Below are 20,357 nucleotides of genomic sequence, written 5' to 3'. Positions count from 1 at the left end.
TGGGCGGCTCAGTCAGTTAAGCGTCTGACTTGCGTTCAGGTCATGATCTCAGGGTCCTGGGATGGAGCCCCGTGCCCTCCGCTGGCTCACTGCTCAGCAGTGGGGAGTCTGTTTGTCCCTCTCCCTCTACCCTTCTCCCCACTCATGCTCATGCTCCCCATCTCTCTCAAATAATCTTTAAAAAATAAAAAGCAAATCAGAAACAGTTCAGAGCTTGCACCAGCTGACACTGAAAAATGTCTCAAAAACATCTGCATGTATCTACGGGAAATGGGGAGATAGAGCATAAATTTTAGAAACCGCTAGTCCAGCTCGTTCATTTTTTTTATGGTAAAATATACATTAAGTGGCTTATTTGTTTTTAGAGTAGTTAGGTGACCTCAGAAAGATGAGATGCTAAATAGATTAATGATCTACAACTGCGAAGACTAGCAGTTGGGGCGGGATGGGCGGGGGCGGAGGCTAGGAGCTCGCGCCTGCGAAAGCGGACTCATGGGATTTCCCAGCGAATTCTACCTGGAGGACTCTGGTTAGCCACAAGCATAAAGAGGACAAATACCAGAGCTTCTCACCGACTACCCCCAAAATAAATACCACTAAAGGCTGAAACACCTTTTTTTTCTTTTTTAATCATTAAAATGTTGGAGAGGAAAGTCCAACACTGCAAATTTGCTTTAATAAGACTGTGCTTTTGCTCCTGAGAGAAGGCAAGCCTGGATCAATGGCTGGGCCATTAGGATGGCTCAGAGCCTGCTGGAAGTATTTTATCAACAAGGACTTCACGGCACCTTTCATGTGCCAGGAACACTGCTTAGCACAAAAGGAACAAAAGTGATGAGGCCTCTGTGCTTAAGGATCTCACTGCATCGATGCAGAGACAGAATTACGTTTATAGACCGAAAAGCAATTAGTAATTGTATCAAGGCCTTCAGGAAAGGGAGTAACATGGCCCACGGTGGTGAGGTGAGGACATGTGGCCTAGGTATCTGTGGCCTATGTTAAAGTCATAACACCACCAATAGCGCTGTTTACTGATTGCTTACTGGATGCCAGGCAATGTACTAGGCACTAATTTTTTCTTCACAATACCTCCATGGAGGTAGGTGTTATTGTCCCCATTTTACAGATGAGGCCATGGACTTGAGAGGTTGAGCAAATGCTAATAGGTCATTCAAGGTAGAGCTGGGTACACAAACACAGGTGTGACCCAGAAACCAAGCTTCATCAGCTCTCCTTAAAGACACTTCCCTCACAGTAAGGCAGGAAAAAACCTTCCAACTTCAATTAAAACAGTCTGTAGATGTGATTATAATACATACTCCAGTCAGGAAGGCAAAAATTAACCACCATTTGCCTGCCTAATTCTTTAATTCTCAACTTAATGTCATCTCTTCCAGGACTCCATCCCTGTTCCCCAAACTGGGTTAAACTCCCCAAGTAAGGACCACAGTCCTTCATGTGCAATTTTAAAAAGCCAATAAGTTCTGAAAATCTAAAGTGTTTTCGTAAGTTTGCAGCAAGCTTGGTGACAAAAGGGTGACCTGAAGTGACGTGAGGCTATTGTAAGTCTTTACTTTTCCTACTCGGTGTGAATATTCACATTCAGATGTGAAAAAAAAAAAAAAGTTTGATTAAGGGATGCTGCCCACCGCAGTTATTACAGAATACATATGTGTATTACACCTTTCTAAAATCCAAACATTTCTGCCTTGCAAACCACACCTGGCCCAAAAGAGCTCAGACAAAAGACTCTGGAACTATACCCTACACTAAAATCTCACTGCACTACAAGCATTTATTCCTCTTTGTAAGCCCAGCTCCTGACAGAGCGTCTTGCATAGAATAGGTACACAATAAATATTTCATGAATGAGGAAATAAGACTGAGAAATTGGCTAAGAAGTGAAAATGGTCAGTGGCCTGGGAATGACAACGGTTCTCAACGTGTAGGCTGAGCCTCTAACTATGGAATGCCACTCTTTTTCGGACAGGGAGGTCCTATTAATAGTTGCTGCTGATTGAGGGAAAGGGACAGAGCCGCTGTCTTCATTAGGAATAAAAATAGTCCAGTGGTCTTACATGATAGGCCCACATAGAACTTAAGTCCAGTAATATAGAACAGCAGGCATATTTGTACCTCAGACCACATGGGCAGCCTCACAGGTCCTCCTTAAACTTGGGGGCAGAAGACCTGCATTTGGTTCTGACCCTGCTACATGTCCTAACCTTTTTGGCCTGTAGTTTCCTCATCTGTAAAGTATCAACTAGAGTAATCCCTAACGGCCCTCGCACGTGGGTCTCTAACAGGTAACTCACGGGAGGGGCAAGAACAGTTGCCCCACACTCTGGAGGAGCAGGATGCAAACCTCAGGAGGTTCTTCACTCCTGTCTACCGCCCTGGCAGTCCTGAGTTCACCGTCCCCGTCCTTCTGTCCATCCTATACACACCTCCTCTCTCAACCCGCCCCCCCAAAAAAACAGTCAACGCAAAAACGCATTTTTGTACCCAGGACACCCAGCGGCGGGGAGCTCTTAGAACCCCAACAAAGGTCAGAGAATTGTGTTAAGAGCGGTCGCACAGCCCTTCGGTCCCCTGAAAGAGAATGGGGTGGAATGGGGGTGGGGGTGGGGGTAGTCACTGGCCGGCAAGCACCGGATTTAAAAAAGAAAACCTCCTAAATGCGAAGTCTCAGGACCGGGAGGGGGTTGGGTAGGGGAACGAGTGCCACGAGAGGGCTGCTCGGGTGGTCCTTCCTTACCTGGTAGCACAGGATGGTTTGCTGGACCAGCCGCGCGTAGCCATCCAAGCGGACCCCGGAATTGCTCCTGCTCCTCATCTCCGCGTGCTGCCCGGGCCGGACCGGCCGTGCAGAGGTGGGACGCCCGAAACTGTGGCCGCCGAGCGGGCCTGCTTCCCAAACACTACAGCCTGGGTTAGTTCTCGGGACAGTGCCCGGCTGTGGGCGCTCGAGACTTTTTAAAATGAAAGAGCCAAAGTATGATTGGAAAGCAAGCCAACCAGAGTTTCACTCCTCTGCAAAACGCGGGGGCGGTGATGAGGGCTGGCGCTAAGGCGGGCCCTCCCCGGACCAGGCCGGCCGCACTCTCCACACCCGCTGGTCCCGGACAGGCCCGCGGAAGACGCGAGGAACTGGGTTCTGGACGTGAAACAACGAGGACCCCGGCGGGCCTTTTACGTCTTCGAGCGGTCTGGAGGAGTCCCGGGGCCGGCCGCCGCGAGGAGCCCACCCGCCGGCCGCAGCCCACTTTCCGCCCCGCCCCCGGCCCCGCCCCCGCCGCGGAACCCAACCCTCCGAGTCGCGGCTCAAGGCGGAAAGGAAAGGGGGTGGCCCACAGGAGTTCCGTACTACTACGTTCCGGGCGGGAATCAAATTGCCTCCCTGAGCCCCTTACCTCCCCGCCAGCCGTCGACCCCAGGGGAAGCTAGGGAAACAGGCCCTTCCGCGGTGACCACCTGGACGCCCTGGGCCCGCCCCAGGCCCCACCTCTGGGCCCGCCTCCGGCTCCGCCCTGCCGCGGAGCGGAACCCGCGGAGCGGGGCTTGAGGAACAAGGTAAGGGGGACGCTTCGCCGGAGGCGCAGAACGCCCCTAATACGGTCGCTTGTGGCCCCGCCCCGTCCTGGGATGAGCTCACAGCCGCATCGACGACCCCGCCTTCCAGTCCCGCCCCCGCGGCATCAGGGAGATGAAAGACGGGTTCCAGGGCTCCTCCCCGAGTTGCCAGGAGGCCGGGGGAATGGGCAGCCAACCTAACGGGAGGCCGGAGAAGTAGGCCCGCCGACCGCGGCCACCTGGGCTGGATCATAATTATCTATCTGGCTGCGTCTCCACCGCAGTCTCCACCACTGAGCGATAGCCGAGTAGTGTGGCCTCTCAGGGAATGAAAGGGGGCACACCCCCTTCCCCCTTTCGCTTCCTGTAGGCACTGCCCCTGATCTCGGTTCTGCAAGTCAGGCCTGTAGTCCACCTCCTACAAGCCTACAACGTGAAATTGGCATTTTCGCAGCGGCTGATTACGTACAGTTCAATCTTTGACCCAGTGTTCATTTTCCAGCAAAATCTGTTCCACTGGACAGCTTGGCTAATGTAATTTTCAGAAGCCCTTTTCTACTCTCCATGCATTTACTGTAAGCTTGACCAAGTAGGCCACTCCTCTTCGTCGCCTACCTGAAACCCATTTTTTTTTTTTTTTAAGATTTTATTTATTTATTTATTTATTTGACAGAATGATCCAGGGGAAAAGGCAGAGTAAGAGTGAGAAGCAGACTCGCTAAGCAGGGAGCCCCTTGCGGGAGCTCCATCCAGGAATCCTGTGACCGTGACCTGAGCTGAAGGCAGCCGCTTAACCGCCTGAGCGGCCCAGGCACCCCTGAAGCCTATCCTTTAAGTGTCAACTCAATTCCCCCCTCCTAGAAGCCCTCCCTATTCTCTGAATTGCCATCTAATTTCTTTGTAAGAACTTAGGTTTCGGAGTCAGTGCAAATTAAATTCAAATTCCGGTTCTGCCATTGACAAGTGTGAGCTTCAGCATTGCCACTGCAGCAGTTTGAAATTCAGGTTCTCATCTGTAAAATGGGGATAATACCACCTACTTCCAAAGGCGGCTAACATCAAGGGGATGAATGTAAAGCACTGAGCACCATGCCTAGCTCATAGAAAAGTATTTCATAAATCATAGCTATTTTCATCTGTCATTTGACTATATTTCCATGTGTTATTTTTGTTTTCAGATGAGGCATGCTTTTGTAACTGGATTCTAAGATACTCATTCAAACAGCCTTTTGAGGGGTGTCTGGGTAGCTTGGTTTAGGGGTGAGGCTTGGTTTTCACTCCAGTGGTTATCTCAGGGTGGTAAGATCCAGGGCCCTCCCCCCACCACCCCCTAGGGCTCGGAGCTCAGCATGAAGTCTGTTTAGGACTCCCCCTCCTGCACCCAACCATAAATAAAAATCTTAAAAGTCTTGGGGCGCCTGGGTAGCTCAGTTGGTTAAGCATCTGCCTTTGGCTCAGGTTATGATCCCAAGGTCCTGGGATCAGCCCCATGTGGGGCCCTCTGCTTGGAGGGGAGCCTGCTTCTCCCTCTCCCTCTGCCTGCTTGTGCTCTCTCAAATAAATTAATTAATTAAAAAAAAAAAAAGGCTTTGAAATCTCCTGCCATGTCTGAAGCAGTGTTGAGCATGTAGTTGTAACTCAGTGTTGAATGAATGAAAGAAAATCAGTCCTGCTAACTGGGTTCCCTTAACTGAATTCACTTTAGAAATTCCATATCATAAATCTGTCACTCAACTATAGCACCCAAACCCACATCATGTCACATACTTTTTTCTTATTATTGACTCTTAAATTATTCAGCAATCTATGTGATGTGCCTCCATGCAGAATTTGTAACAGTCTAGGGGTAAATAACATTAAACATTAAGTTATCACCATTGAATCTCTTTTGGACTCGGAGTATATACTCTTACTAGAATTCATATATTGTGCATCGAAAAGCTGGAATGGAATTATTTCTTCATTACTATTTTTGTTCACACGGAGTACTTCTTCAAGAGTCCATTTTGCAGCCATAGGGGGAAATGACGGATAACCTTTGCTCATTACCTGTCATTTCCATCCAGTATAGAAACATTTTCCATTTATCCCATTCTTAGTAAATTCTTCTATGCACGCATATGCCCCTTTTGATGAATACCTAGCCTACATTCTTAAGCTTTGGTCTATGGTTTAATGAATATTATCATATCAGCTACATTTTCTATAAGCTTGAAATTCAAGGATAAAACCAACAAGGAAAGCTATTCCTTTTTAGCTTTTAGCTTTTAAAATTTCCATGCATATTTGGACCTTATGGTCAGCTTATGCTGAGCTATAAGCATAACATATAAGCATAACATATAAGCTATAACAACAGTCTCCTATCTTAGTATCCCTATGTCCGTAAGATGCAAAATTTCCATCTCTTGGTTTCTATATCCATGAACCCTTTCTCTGGCTGTGATCCAATAGACAGAAACCTGTCTCCAAGTCATTTCTCAAATATTCGTCAAGAATCAGGTATGGAACATGATGGGGTAAGTTCTTCTTTCTGAAGTGGATTCATGATCTTTGTAGACATGAAAGCCCAAAAGTGGACTCTAGGGTCCACACAGGACTTCTCTGACCTCATCCAGCGGGTCTGCCTCATTGTCCTGCCATTGCGGTTCAGGTCTATGAAGTTCCCAGAGAGCCCCATGTCAGCAGACCAAGGTAGAAACTATCCAGGGTTTCTTCTGGAAGGCTCAAATTTTTTACCCTAAGGAAGAGCACCCCATCTTTGACACAAAGGAGAGGGTCCATTCTGAATGAATTTTCTGAAAAGAGCCAATGTACTGAATTTCGTTATTTCTATGACAAATCTTTTTTGACTGGCAATCATCTTTATTGTAGTATTTTAAAGAATGTACGATTTGGGGTGCCTGGGTGGCTCAGTGGGTTAAGCCGCTGCCTTCGGCTCAGGTCATGATCTCAGGGTCCTGGGATCGAGTCCAGCATCGGGCTCTCTGCTCAGCGGGGAGCCTGCTTCCTCCTCTCTCTCTCTCTGCCTGTCTCTCTGCCTACTTGTGATCTCTCTATGTCAAATAAATAAATAAATAAAATCTTTAAAAAAAAAAAAAAAAAAAAGAATGTACGATTTGTCTCTATTCCAGATTCCTGTAGCTAGTTTGAGACTAATAGGTAAAGAGTAGAAACACCAAGGAGTGTAATATTTCTTCTCAGTGAAGAATATACAGACATATTTAAAAGAATATATTCTGGAAGAATGTACTCAATTTTTGTCTGCCCCAACATTTTGATGCTGTACCTAGAATAAAGAAAAAAAGAATCTACTGACAAGAATTCTGCTCATTCAAGATTATGTTTTTATGTCCACCCAGTGTTTCCTTTTTCCTGTCCTTCAGACTCCAACCACATCAGTTGAAACTGAGGCACAGACAAAACTGAATAGTCCCTAAAATGCCGTTATGGAGAAAAAAAATGTTAACACACTAGTCCATTCAGAAAACTGTTCATTAAATAAAGTAGCCCTTTGTCAAAATGGCCTTCAAACTAACCTCCTTTCTAGATGACCACATTAGATACAACCCAGTATCCCAAAGGAAGCCATTTCACCATTCTTGCTGAGACTAGTCCTGATGCTGCTCCCTAAAGTTAAGAGCTACTCTGTGGGATTAATGATTGCAGTGTGTTTGGGGGAAAAACTTCTCGAATGTTCTGAGGAAATTCTTCTTCAAATACTGGTCACTGCTGTGACGTGCCTTGCCTCCTCATACTAGCACTTCTGTCTCCTTCATTGGAGTCTCAGATTGTGAGACCAATTTTAAACTCAAAGAAGGTTGTTTCTCAGGAACATTCTCTCTATCCTGCCCCTTATCCATGTGAAGGAAAAAAAAAAGAGAATTTGGCTTAAGGACCACAGCTCAAACACAAAACATAAGAGGGAAAATGAGGGGGCACGGACAGAATCTAAAGAACACGGGCCACTGGGCATCCTCTGGTGTACACTCAGATTACATCCTCTCCTGGAGATTCTGTCTCTGAGATCTCACACCCAAATCTCAGGTATCTCACCGCCTTCCTCAACAATTTAATCTTCAACATCTTTGAGGCAGTGGAGCATCACAGGAGCGACTGCTCAAAGACCTCTTACGGAATCAAGGCCAGCTTCCCCCAGCTGTGGCTCCCCCATACTCATCAGGTCCCCCAGAAGCCCCAAATCCTGTCTTCTCCTTCTCGAAATCCTACTGCTCAATGCTGAGGATGCGGAGACATGGAGGAAAGGGATCCAAATCCGGGGTTGCAAAGGCCGATGGTAACGTGTTAAAAAGGGAGGCTTGAAAGACTGTACGGGAAAAATGAAAAAGAGACCTCAGAAACTGATCTCATGGGGAGGAACCTTGCTCTAGCCTCACAGTCACTGTGTGTCTGCTGTTTGCCAGAAGATGTTCCCGTCGCATTCCTCCATGTCAGGCCACTCACACGCCACGCTGCCGGGGAAGGAGATCACAGTCGCCTTCTCTCAGTGAAAGCTTTCAAACTCGAAGGACTGAACTACAAATTTATTTTGGCGATCTTAACATTTTTGTCGATTCTGACATAAATACAAGACAATTAAATAAATCAGAGAAGAAATATCGCAAAGGCAAATCAGCACTCACAGAGGTGTATTACATTATTACTATGGTTAGCTGGGGCTACGACCTTCCCTTGAAATATATGCGAGGGAACCGTAGTGAAAGACCTAACTACAGGGTTTTGCAAGGTTCCTCATCAGGACACACCTGAGGCGTAGCTCAGGCCGCTATAGCCAGGAAGCACGATAAACCCTCTGTAACTAAGAGCAATCAGGGTTTGATACATACGGAAACAATAGCATTGCAGGATAGTTCACGCTCCCAACAGCTGCTCCCCCTTGTCACTATACATTCTTCAAGACTTGATACCTTTTAAAAAATAATCGTAAGTCTGGCTGGCCCAGAAAGTACCAGTCATGACAACTAAAGTACTATACAGTTGCCTTTTAAAGAACAGCAATAGGATTTTTTTTTCTTCATCTACCTCTCCTTTAAAAGGGAATCAATCCTACTCTCCTCCCCTTGTCTGAAAGGCTCTGGGGATGTGAGAAGTGGCGGTGTACGGATCTCCTCCACATTCACAATTTTCCTGACAGATGGTCTAGATCACGGTTCCATCCCTCTCTGTGGCCAAGATACTAGGTGAAACATCTTGGTGCAGGTTCCATAATCTGCTGACTAGGAATGAGGTCAGGAGATGGGCACTGGGATTGGCTGCCACGTTTGTTGTACACTTGGTGCCCTACACAAGGGTGCACCCAAGAGGATACGTGGGGCTAAAATATGCCTCCCCACTTTGTCTGCCAAACCATGAGCACTCGGGGCTGTGTCTGCCCGGGGAGTGGGGGCACATTTTTCCAACTTGCTCAAAGGCACTAATGAGCTAATTGTGGCACTGTCATTTTTTCCAGTCGGGCTGGCACCATTATTTCTTGATTTCAGTGAAGCTTCCGTATTTCACATCCCATATAATCTCCAAAAGGAGCTTTAGAATTCACTGACCCAGCAAGGATTTTCTGAATTATCACATTAGACACAATAACACAACCACGATTCTACAAAGAAATTAATTTACACAGTAGAAAATAAATACAAGAAATGTAGAAGATATTTGACATGGGGGTCACTAGAATTTAGCTTATTTACAACAAAGGCATGCACAACTGAACTCACCAACAGGCTGAAGTCAACAGTTGCTTTATCGGACCTTATCATAGATGACTCGGCCTCTTTAGAATACGGCTAGAAATGAACTACTTTGATTTTAAACGAGTCTTATTCTTACTGTATTGTTTAAACCCAACCTTCTTTTAAAATGAAGGTTAAAAACCAGATGGCAAATGTCTAAAAACCATGGATAATGTCTTGGGTTTCCTCTTCCAATAACCATTGCCCTCAATTAGCATATGTTCCTCCAGAGGTTGCTGAGTATAAAATTAGTTGATTTTCACACATCTCACATTGTGTAAAAGGTAAAATTGGACATTTTCACACTGTCAAGCATCATGCTTTGTTTTTAGAAAAAGGAATCACATTTGCTCAATAAAGTGTAAACTTCCCCGCTTTGAAGTCCTTCTGAGAGCGATACGGCTTTTACCGTTGCACACATCTTCTTTCTCAGTAAACATGTGCTGTTTTCCAGTGAAATCATGAAGGCACACATCTCCATTCTGAACACTGAAAGAAACACCATTCTTCTCCGTTGAAGCATTCCCTATAGAAGGAAAAACAAATCTAGTGTCACAAAGTATCCACAAAAAGCAATTAAAAAATAAACACAGTTAAATCCCTTTGCTCTGAAGTAGGCACATGTAGTACGTGTTTTCTTTTTTAAATATATAATATTATGTTGTATAGAAACTAGAGAATGTGTTAGAAACCTGTTCTCTATGGCAATTTTTTTTTTAATGAAATGGTCAAATATGAAGGAAAATAATATATTTGATTGTAAAAGGCCAATTTCCTAACTCTGGTTAATCATAAGAAGTAGTAGCTTCTGAACTGCATGACCTAATGTAATATTCTGGTCTCCCCCAAAAGATTAAGGTTAACAGAGATCCCATATGTCCCCTTATGAAGTTCTTGGTTCCTTAAGATTCCTATAAAATAGGGTGCCTGGGTGGCTCAGCTGGTTAAGCAACTGCCTTCAGCTCAGGTCAGAATCCTGGGGTCCCAGGATCAAGTCCTGCCTAGGGCTCCCAGCTCCACGGGGAGTCTGCTTCTCCCTCTTACCTTCTCCTCGCTCATGCTCTCTCTGTCTCTCTGTCTCTCTCTCTCTCTCAAATAAATAAATAAAATCTTAAAAAAATATATTTCTATAAAATAAAACTTTGTACCAGAGACTGAGAGCAAAAATAGTCATGGGCAAGACAAAACTAGCTCTGGTAGACTAAATCAGCCCCTCTGACTAAATCAGGTCAGGCCTGATTCCCACGAGGAAATGACCAATTTATTACAACCTCAGAGTCCAAGCCAGGGTGCAGCTGGACATCCTGGAGACATCGTAGTTTTGACCTGGGCCTCCCACATTGCAAGCAGGCTCTTAACTCTGTGTGTGCAGGAAGCGCGAAACCATAGCTGCTAAGACCCTCCGGCTACTTGGCACTATCCTCCTGAACATTATCCTACTAGAAGACTACGTAGAAAACCAAATACCGGGACGCCTGGGAGGTGTAGTCAGTTGAGTGACTGACTCATGGTTTCGGCTCAGGCTGTGATCTCAGGGTTCTGAGATCGAGTCCCGTGTCAGACTCTATGCTCAGTGCAATCTACTTGAGATTCTTTCTCCCTCTGGCTCTGTCCCTTCCACTTGTACGATCTCCCTCTCTCTAAAATAAGTAAATAAATCTTAAAAACAGAAAGCTGAATAAGAAGCCCATTTTTTAGTTCATGCTATAATCATCACAATCATGACTAACAGTGTTGAGAACCGTGTAAGTATTATCTCATGACATTGCGCACTGGGTGCTTTTATTATCCCCATTCCACAGACAATGAAACTAAGGTTTCAGGAATCAAGTGTTTTGTACAAGGTTTTGTGTGGCTCAGAACTGATGGAGTCAACACGTTTCTTTCAAAATGTGAGCTTGTGGACGCCTCCCCACCCCGCAGTGCAGAATGAGATAGCCGCTCACGCAAAATCAGATAGGTGACGGGGCGCCTGGGTGGCTCAGTGGGTTGAGCCGCTGCCTTCGGCTCAGGTCATGATCTCAGGGTCCTGGGATCGAGTCCCGCATCGGGCTCTCTGCTCTGCAGGGAGCCTGCTTCCTCCTCTCCCTCTCTCTGCCTGCCTGTCTGCCTGCTTGTGATCTCAGTCTGTCAAATAAATAAATAAAATCTTAAAAAAAAAAATCACATAGGTGACATTCGCACAAACTAGGTGATGGATATGGTCAACACAGCCCAAATAGGGCGTGTGACCATCTGAGGCCAGCTGTCCTGCTTTAGGCATTTTGGTTTGAGGACATATTCCTGCAGGGACGATCTGACCTGGTGAAATAAACCATTAAGCTTCCACCTTCTTTTTTGGAGTGGCCCATCCTATCCCTCATCCACCGCAGATCCTGGTGTGCAGCCCGAGGAGTCAGGGATGCCCATCTGATGAGCTTGCTACATGGTATTAAAAACTCGGCCGTTCCGGTGGCGAAAAATCTACCCCCACCCTCACTGTCGGCCACCAAAAACAGCTGTGTCAAATCAGCCGTGTCAAACAGCTGCACAAAAATGTATTGCTTCTATCAAATCTGACTGCCCGAAATATGGCAACACAGGCTAGGCAAGTGAGGCTTCATCGGTGAGTTGTTTCTAGAATATGGAAAACTCTGGCTTTAAGAGCACCAAACACTTCTGTCCAAGCCAACAGGCTTTCCAAAATGTTGTAGTTGCGAGGATTCAGGATGGCTTACCTCACACCTCTGAGTTCTCGGCTTTGAACTTGCTTTTTCATGCTAACTTACCAGCCAGTCTTAATCACTACTGCCTCTGCTCTCTTTACTTAGTCATTCCCCATGGAGCCATTTGTCCTAGAACTCAGAGCTCTTACCCTGACAACTGCAGTAAGGAGCTAAGGCCAAATGGTAGGTGTTTTCCATCTTCTACAATAATGGTTCTCAGTGAAGGGGAGGTGGGTGATTTTACCCCTCAGGGGACATTTCGCAATGTCTGAAGACATTTTTGGTTGTCACAGCTGGAGGTGAGGGGGCAGGTATGCCTGGTATCTGGTGGGTGGAAACCAGGGATGTTGCTAAACATCCCCCCAACCCCCAACCGCATGGGACAGGCTTCCCTCCTCCCAAAACCAAACAGTTACCTAGCTCCAAATGTCATCTGTGCCAAGGTTGAGAAACCTCGACTTAGAGGGATCCTATTGTACTTTTAAAATTCTCTATAAACCAGCAGGGCCTCCCATCTTTAGGAGATTAGAATATAATTAAAATAATTATATTAAATTAAATTGATTAAATAATTAATATCCTAACACAATGAATAAAGGCAAATTCTCCAGGGAAGGCGACAGTATATGAGCAGAAATAGATGTTTTTATGAAAATGCTAAAGATGTATTAAGAAGCCAAAGACGAATGAAGTACATAAGCCTTTATGAGTAATGGACAGCCCCAGTGTATGAAAGAAAGAAAATATAATGGAAGTTTCAGCTAGAAATGTCAGAATTAGTATAAGGAGGCGTTGCAGCAAAAACCTATTCATATACTGGTGACACACATGGTCCCTGGAACTGGCCTCAATTCATCCTGGCAGTGTTTGATACATTAATAGGGATCTGGGCACTGCCACCAGGCAGCCATGCTGTGGAGAAGAATGGACAAACACAACAAGCAAAAAATAGGAAGGTTTAAAAGTATTGAAAATATGTATGATTACAGATGTACTATAAAAATCAATATGGGGCGCCTAGGTGATCTCAGGGTCCTGGGATCGAGTCCGGCGTCGGGCGCTCTGCTCAGCAGGAAGCCTGCTTCCTCCTCTCTCTCTCTCTCTGCCTGCCTCTCTGCCTACTTGTGATCTCTCTCTCTGTCAAATAAATAAATAAAAAATCTTAAAAAAAAAAAAATCAATATGGTCTTGGGCACCTGGGTGGCTCAGTGGGTTAAGCCACTGCCTTCGTCTCGGGTCATGATCTCAGGGTCCTGGGATCGAGTCCCATATCAGGCTCTCTGCTCAGCCGGGAGCCTGCTTCCTCCCTTCTCTCTCTCTGCCTGCCTCTCTGCCTACTTGTGATATCTCTCTGTCAAATAAATAAAGAAAATCTTTTTTAAAAAAATCAATATGGTCTTAACTATTTTCAGTACAGCTTATACAGCAGGAGCACAGCACTGAGGTTTCTGGGCAGCCCTTAAATTAGGGTTTGCAAGGTGAAACATTTTAGGTCATCATGAAGTCCCATCATGAAAAACTAAACCTTAAAAAAAACTGCTTTTCCGGTATTTGCTCTCAACTGAATACATCTGAGTTAGTAAACTTTCTGTTCCGTAAGGGAGCCGCATTTCGATCCACTCGTTATAGGTACTTTTTCTCTCTGCTTAGCAAAAATGCCACGAAAGGAGAAAACTACTTTAATAAAACAAACACTGGTTTGAGAAGTACTACGTTGAGGGATACGTACCGTTCCCGCTCGCAAGGCCCGAGCAATCGGTATTCACCAGCAGCGTGGTGGAGTGCGTGGAGTTACTGTTTGACTGTAAGGAATTTGAAGAGCTGGACACTCCTTGGTTTACAGTCTGCTTCTTTAAACCATTAGTAGCAGTTTTACTCCAGTCTACAGCAGAATAAGCATTTCAGAGAAATAGGGCGGAATGTTGAAGCTCAAATGCAAGAGACAGATCACAGTGGAACTCGTTCTCGCAACCGATCTCACTGCCTCTTCTTACAAAGGAGTCACACACTAATTGTGTGATCAAATGTGTGTGCATGTCAGACTATTTACCTTATTGTCCTCTAAAGGACCACCTAGTTAAAAGTAGCCTATATTCAGGCCACGCTGATTTGATTGTGTCTATAGATAGCCGCTGAATTAGGCACTGCCCCAGAGCTGAGGATGGTCTTAAGAAGAACACAAGATTAGGGGTGCCTGGGTGGCTCAGTGGGTTAAAGCCTCTGCCTTCGGCTCAGATCATGATCCTAGGATCCTGGGATCCAGCCCCGGCATCAGGCTCTCTGCTCAGCGGGGAGCCTGCTTCCCCATCTCTCTCTGCCTGCCTCTCTGCCTACTTGTGATCTCTGTCTATCAAATAAATAAATAAAATCTTTAAAAAAAAGAAGAAGAAGAACACAAGATGGGGCTCCTGCCTGCCTGGCTCAGGGGGTTAAGCATCTGCCTTCAGCTTGGGTCATGATCCCGGGGTTCTGGGATGGAGCCCTGCATCAGGCTCCCTGCTCAGTGGGGAGTCTGCTTCTCCCTCTCCCTGTACAGCTCGCCCTGCGTGTGTGCTCTGACTCTCTCTCTCAAAGGAATAAATAAAATCTTTAAAAAAGGAACACAAGAACTGTGTTGTGGCGATGGGTGGCTCTTATATGACTTAACAGGACCAGACTATATGCACTGCCATTTTCTGAGGGCAAATCTACTGCCAACAGGCCTCTGCTGTACGGTAAAGGTGGCATTCATTTAAAAGGAATTTATATTTTCAAACAGTACTTCAGTTTTCTTATCTTCTTGAAAAGGAGCCATTTGCTCTGCAACACAGGGCACGCCTGAAAATAACTTCAAAATAACCAAGGTATGCTAAAACTCCTACACGACGTCTGGCCCACTAACAAATTAAGCAACAGACAACCAGGACCTGTAGAAAAAAACATTTGAGCCAAAGGTGTTTTTTTTTTTGGTCTTTTCAAATAAGAAACTAATATGCTCTATTAAAGAATTATAGAATTCTTTTAATGCTTTTAAGTCCAGTTCGTTGACATATAGTGCACTATTAGTTTCAGGGGTACGCCATAGTGACTTAGCCCTTCCACACGTGCTGAGAGCTCATCCCGAACACATGCTCTACAGAGTCCTCATCACCTGTTTCACCCACTCCCCACACCCCCCCAGGTTGAGCCAATGCTTACCAAGTTCTAAAGGGAAATAGGACAAATGACTTCGGACAAACGGAAAACCTGAGCTCAAAAGGAAAAATTGACCTCTTGTTTCATTTAAGAACCAATGAGCCGTTAATCCTACTGTTCACAAAATTCCCAGATTATAAGCAATTACTTTTTAATTCACCACAGCTTTTTCCCCTAATGTTCACAATTGGAATCCGTTCATTGATTTCCTGATCCGACAGCCCTCTGGCATGGATTGCTTTAGATCTTAACTTATGTCTTTTCCTCAAGATTTAAGAGGAGAAAAAGGTCAATCTTTACCAGAATTTTCAGCCAGCCGTAACTTTCCACAACAAAGATACCGCCTCCATTGCTTTCTGACGTTCTCTTTTGCTACGCAGTAAAAGATGAATATGAAAAATCCTATGGAGGAGAAATAAACAAACCAACCTGTAATGTAATCCCAGACTGAGACCTGAGCTTCCTTTGCACAAAGATAAAATCTTTGGCAGCCATAGGCAAAGTGAAATTTTGCAAATTGGAAAAAAAAAAAAAAAAAAGTCCAAAGCGTTTAGAAAGTCTGCTATTGGAAGGCACCCTGAAGAGACTCTCTTTGTAAGATAAAAACTTATGAGAGGAACGGTAACTCCCTGTTTCCAAAATTCAACGGTCTCTCCTCTCATATCCTATCCTTGGCATTCTCAATCTTTCCAAGTACAAGTCCTCCACTCCCCTCAGGATGCCAGCTCAGACCTAGGCTCCTCCTTCTCACGCTTCCATATTTATGTTCCGTCTTCATGCCCTGTCAAGTGCCACATCCTCCTTGGTCTCAAAGCCCCAGTCCCTCTTCTCCGGCCCTCAGCAGAGTCCTTTGCCTGGGCCCTTCCCTCTTCCTCCCAAGCCCAGTGCCCCACAGTGATGTCCTTGTCTGCCTTCCAGGCTCCCTCTAATCTGTTCAAGGAAATTTTCCACTGGTGTCCTGGCCACAAAGAGAGCAACACTACAGACGTGAAGAAGGACTCGGGTTCTGCCTCCTCCTAACCAAGCTACTACCACGTCTCAAGGCTTTTGCCCATAAATATTTACCGAATGAAGGGGCGACTTCTGAACTCTCCCTCTCCTGAAACCCCAATCGATCTTGTAAAATCTTCCTTTTAAGGGTCAGGTTTCCTTCCAGTACACTACACGTGCCCATCCTGGAACCTGCCATCTTGACTACCGCTCACCCCTGTTTATCGGCCACCCTTGGGCAGCCCGTTGGCTGCAGAAGAGGAAAAATGGCAGGTAAGAGAGCGATCCAGATGGGCCTACCTAAGTCCCAACTCAGAACCTACACTCCGCTTTCCTAAACCCCAAAGCCCAGTGAATTAGGCTTCAGTTCCCTTTTGTAAATGAAGGGACACATTCCTTTCATTTATTCCTATTCAAATGAGAAGACATTCTGGGGGAAATGAAGAGCGAGAAGCAGGATCGGTTTCCGCAACAAATATGAGGATAGGTACCTTGCTTTTGTGCTTGTGATTAGTGTGATTTGGGCATATTTCTTTTTTTCTTTTAGCACGCCATTATGGCACATAAAACTTTCCTGTTTAATACTATGTAGTAGAACACCTGGATATACTATTGTTTAATACTATGTAGAACACCTGGATATACTAGTTCAGGAACTGATACATTGTGAGTTAAAATTAACAGGGGCTGGGGCGCCTGGGTGTCTCAGTGGGTTAAGCCGCTGCCTTCGGCTCGGGTCATGATCTCGGGGTCCTGGGATCGAGTCCCACATCGGGCTCTCTGCTCAGCGGGGAGCCTGCTTCCTCCTCTCTCTCTGCCTGCCTCTCTGCCTGCTTGTGATCTCTGTCAAATTAAAAAAAAAAAAAAAAATTAACAGGGGCGCCTGGGATCTTGATCTTGATCCTCAGCCCCTCCTCTCTCTCTCTCTCTCTCTCTCAAATAATAAATAAATCTCTAAATACACAAAATCTTTTTTTAAAAAAATCTAACAAACCATGTAACCAACAAGTATATTAAGTGGCTTCCTCCAAATGAGGCATTTGAATTCAATCTCAGCTTGGGATTTCTTTGAAAACCGGCAAAACCATCTACTGCCAGAAAGAACTGCTGGGTGGGCGGGGAGGACCCTGTGGGAGCTAAGAACAACAGGAAGGAAAAGATGAAACTGGGAGACCAGGATGAATGGAAAGGCATCCCAGCAGATTTGGAATAAAAGGAAACCAAGGGCAGGCGCCTGGGTGGCTCAGTGGGATAAGCTGCTGCCTTCGGCTTATGATCTCGGGTCCCCGCATCGGGCTCTCTGCTCAGCAGGGAGCCTGCTTCCTCCCCTCTCTCTGCCTGCCTCTCTGCCTACTTGTGATCTCTCTCTGTCAAATAAATAAATAAAAATCTTAAAAAAAAAAAAAAAAAGGAAACCAAGGGACATGAATTATCGTTATTGTTATGTAAACCTATTAGCCTGCTTAGCATTTAATGCCCAAATACCTCCATTGAAAATTAATTAGAGCTGACAAGTCTTTTATACAGTTAATAAGAGTCACTGGGCCTGGCTGTGGCCACTTGGCTCTATCTTTTGACTTCAGGTTTCTCATTGTCTTCACATCAAACAGATCTAGAAGGCAGGCGCAGCCAGAAGTCACTGGGACATTTGTGGTTATGGAGGAGGAGGAAAAAAGTACCCGTTTCTTCCAAGGATCTCCAAGCCCCCTTTTCCGGAGATGAATCTGTTTTAAACAAGTCTTAAGCTCCGAAATGAGCCACTTCCAAGATACTCTAACTCTTAGACATTTTCAGCTCGACTGGGATCATTCATGCCCGGCTGGCGCTGTAGAGCTCACCTTGTAAGGTGTTAAAGATGGCGAAGAGATACATGAAAGTGACGTTAACTGGTCCCCAGGCGAAGAAGGCAAAACCCCAAGTAATGCCCAGTAAAAACGTAAGGCCGGCAACGCTCCGGAGGTCTTGAATACTGGTTTTCCGCTGGGCTCCCAGTTGTTTCTTCTTTTTAATTCGACAGAGCTGAACCAGGACCACGATGAACATGCTGACGTTCAGCAAAAATATCACACAGAAATATCCCACAACTGTAATATAGAATACAGCACTGCTGTTGATCCAGCAACTGGAATTTGGGGGGAAAAACAATGGGGAACATATTACAGTGCTGAAATATGGTTCAAAATGATACAATGAATCTTTATCGTTTTACTGAGACATCTCCTAAAAGTATAAGAGAAAAAAAAAAGATAAAACCGCCTGCCCTCCAACAACCACTTAAAGCTCAAAGGAAAAAAAAAACAAAACACGAGGAGTTTATTTTAGGACGCTTGGTGATTAGAAGTATTTAAAACCTATTCTTTGGAAACATTCAGGATTTTATCCCCTTTAAATCTTAGCAACTCTATCCATGAGTCTTTACTGGTAGCTAGTATTTCCTTTTTATCAGAGGCTTAGAAAAGTATTTTCAAAATACTTCCAATTCGTTTTTTTTATACTTAAGTAGGAGCGTGGCATTTCTGACTAGCTTATCTCATTACACACATAACTGAGAAGACTGGATTTTATTAGGATGAGAGTCGGAGTCGATACGCCGATTACATACTCTACTTTCTTGGAGAATTCTGTTTTCCAGTTCCCTTAACATTCCCTCAGGGGCTTTGTACTCACAAGTCATCAGGTGAGCCATTGGGGAATTTCCCATAGGATCCGAGGCCATAGTTACTTGGGGATATAGCCAAGACGATGGTCACGACCACAGCTGGTACCCCTGGGGGATGGGAAAACATCAATCACACGGAGTTCTAGTAACCAAGGTGTTGAAAAGAAAGACTGGAGAGCACGTTCTATTTTCTTCAGGTAGCAGACTGGTGAGCTGTTCAGCAAACCCTGCTTCTCCTTCTCCTTGGCACGCGGCTGGACCTCTCCCAGCCTGCTTTGCAGCTCGGTGTATGTGGCCACGTTACCAGGTTATGGCCAATGAGATATTGACAAAAGTGCTCTGCTCTACCTCTATGCTTGTCCCACAGAAACTTCCTATAGGAGATCCTCCACTCTTTCTTCTCTCAAATTCATGGCAACTTTGGAAGCCCTGTCCTGAGGGAGAGTTTCCAATACCGTGGATCCTGAATAACCTCGAGACCACAGATCTCTCTGGTCCTGCTAACTGGACTGTGTGTGAGAAATTATCTTCTTCTGAGGTTTTTTGTTGTTGTTGTTTTTGGTTGGCTACAGTAGCTCGAGTTACCCTTAACTTACACACACCTGGAATGTAATTTTGAGGCTCAGATGGCCAGCAAAGTAAAAGACTCGAAAATGTAAACAACAGAGTAGGGTTATCAGCCACTCCTGGCAAATCTTCCATTATGAACCCCAAATCCTTCACTGATTATCTGGAACCCACTGATGGACTGGGGAGCAGACCCGGTTGATCTGGGGGTGCTGACTGCCGCCATACTGGCTCTTTCAAGGGCTTACTGGTGCTTCCACAAAGCAGCAGCACAATGAGAAGGCTCTTCCCAGTTTAAAATGGCATTGGGTTGGGAAGGAATCCCTTTCACCCCCCATCCCATCACCCCTCAGCCGACTCCATGCAGACAGCTCACACTCTGGGCATAAAGACCAGCCTGACATCCAATCTCAAGTGTCTGGTAAATAAAAAAACAATTCTTCCTCATAAGTTGGGGCACCTGGTACAGTGTAACATAATATTTCATTGAATTCTTTTGTACTTGTACCTTGCAGAGACACTAATATACGATGACTTCCTAAGTGAAACACTTTGCTAAAAAGAAAATCCTGGGATCGTGGAACTTGTCCAGGACCGAGAATGTGGCCGTTTGATATTCCACAAAGACTGAATCCATGCCCAATGTCAGAAGCGGTGCTTGATTTTTCTAGGAAGAAGCAACTCATCTCTCTGGAAAGATGTTCTGTTATTCTTGACAGAGATATAATGACAGGTGGGTGACAAGAGTGGTAAAGGGTCTGCGGTACTGCTGTGTAGAGAACAGCTGAAGGAATATTTAGCCTGAGAAAGAAGACAGGGAGGGATGGCGGCTCTAATCCAGTGGAAAGGACACACATGAGAAATCAGAAAGCCCAGCAGGGCTGCTCTCAAACTATGTGAATTGGGTAAACCACGTCATCGCTTTAAGCTGGTTTCCTTACC

General features: G+C 45.3%; 2 protein-coding genes across 14 annotated transcripts in view; both read right to left on the bottom strand.

The window, feature by feature from the left end:
• The window catches only part of PHKA2 (phosphorylase kinase regulatory subunit alpha 2), a 73,501-nt gene extending 69,880 nt beyond the window's left edge, over positions 1 to 3,621 (bottom strand). For 2 of the 12 annotated variants that reach the window (XM_082718367.1, XM_082718363.1), the window contains exons 1-2: positions 3,414 to 3,621; positions 2,759 to 2,972 (exon numbers count right to left, since the gene is read on the bottom strand). In XM_082718367.1, the coding sequence (XP_082574493.1) occupies positions 2,759 to 2,836 (78 nt within the window). In that variant the 5' untranslated portion in view covers positions 2,837 to 2,972; positions 3,414 to 3,621. Of the gene's footprint in view, positions 1 to 2,758; positions 3,378 to 3,413 lie in introns of those variants that run through there. The other 10 variants (XM_082718364.1, XM_082718365.1, XM_082718359.1 and 7 more) reach the window with 8 other exon arrangements.
• Positions 3,622 to 8,096: 4,475 nt separating this feature from the next.
• Positions 8,097 to 20,357, bottom strand: part of ADGRG2 (adhesion G protein-coupled receptor G2) — a 35,706-nt gene continuing 23,445 nt past the window's right edge. For both annotated transcript variants that reach the window (XM_082718374.1, XM_082718375.1), the window contains 5 exons: positions 18,857 to 18,956; positions 18,028 to 18,311; positions 15,500 to 15,601; positions 13,755 to 13,907; positions 8,097 to 9,846 (listed from right to left, as the gene is read on the bottom strand). In XM_082718374.1, the coding sequence (XP_082574500.1) occupies positions 9,662 to 9,846; positions 13,755 to 13,907; positions 15,500 to 15,601; positions 18,028 to 18,311; positions 18,857 to 18,956 (824 nt within the window). In that variant the 3' untranslated portion in view covers positions 8,097 to 9,661. The remainder of the gene's footprint in view (positions 9,847 to 13,754; positions 13,908 to 15,499; positions 15,602 to 18,027; positions 18,312 to 18,856; positions 18,957 to 20,357) is intronic.

The sequence above is a fragment of the Mustela nivalis genome, assembly GCF_964662115.1.
Source record: "Mustela nivalis genome assembly, chromosome: X".
Taxonomy (NCBI): domain Eukaryota; kingdom Metazoa; phylum Chordata; class Mammalia; order Carnivora; family Mustelidae; genus Mustela; species Mustela nivalis.
The sequence above is the reverse complement of the archived record's forward strand: the minus strand, read 5'-3'. Positions and strand labels throughout refer to the sequence as shown.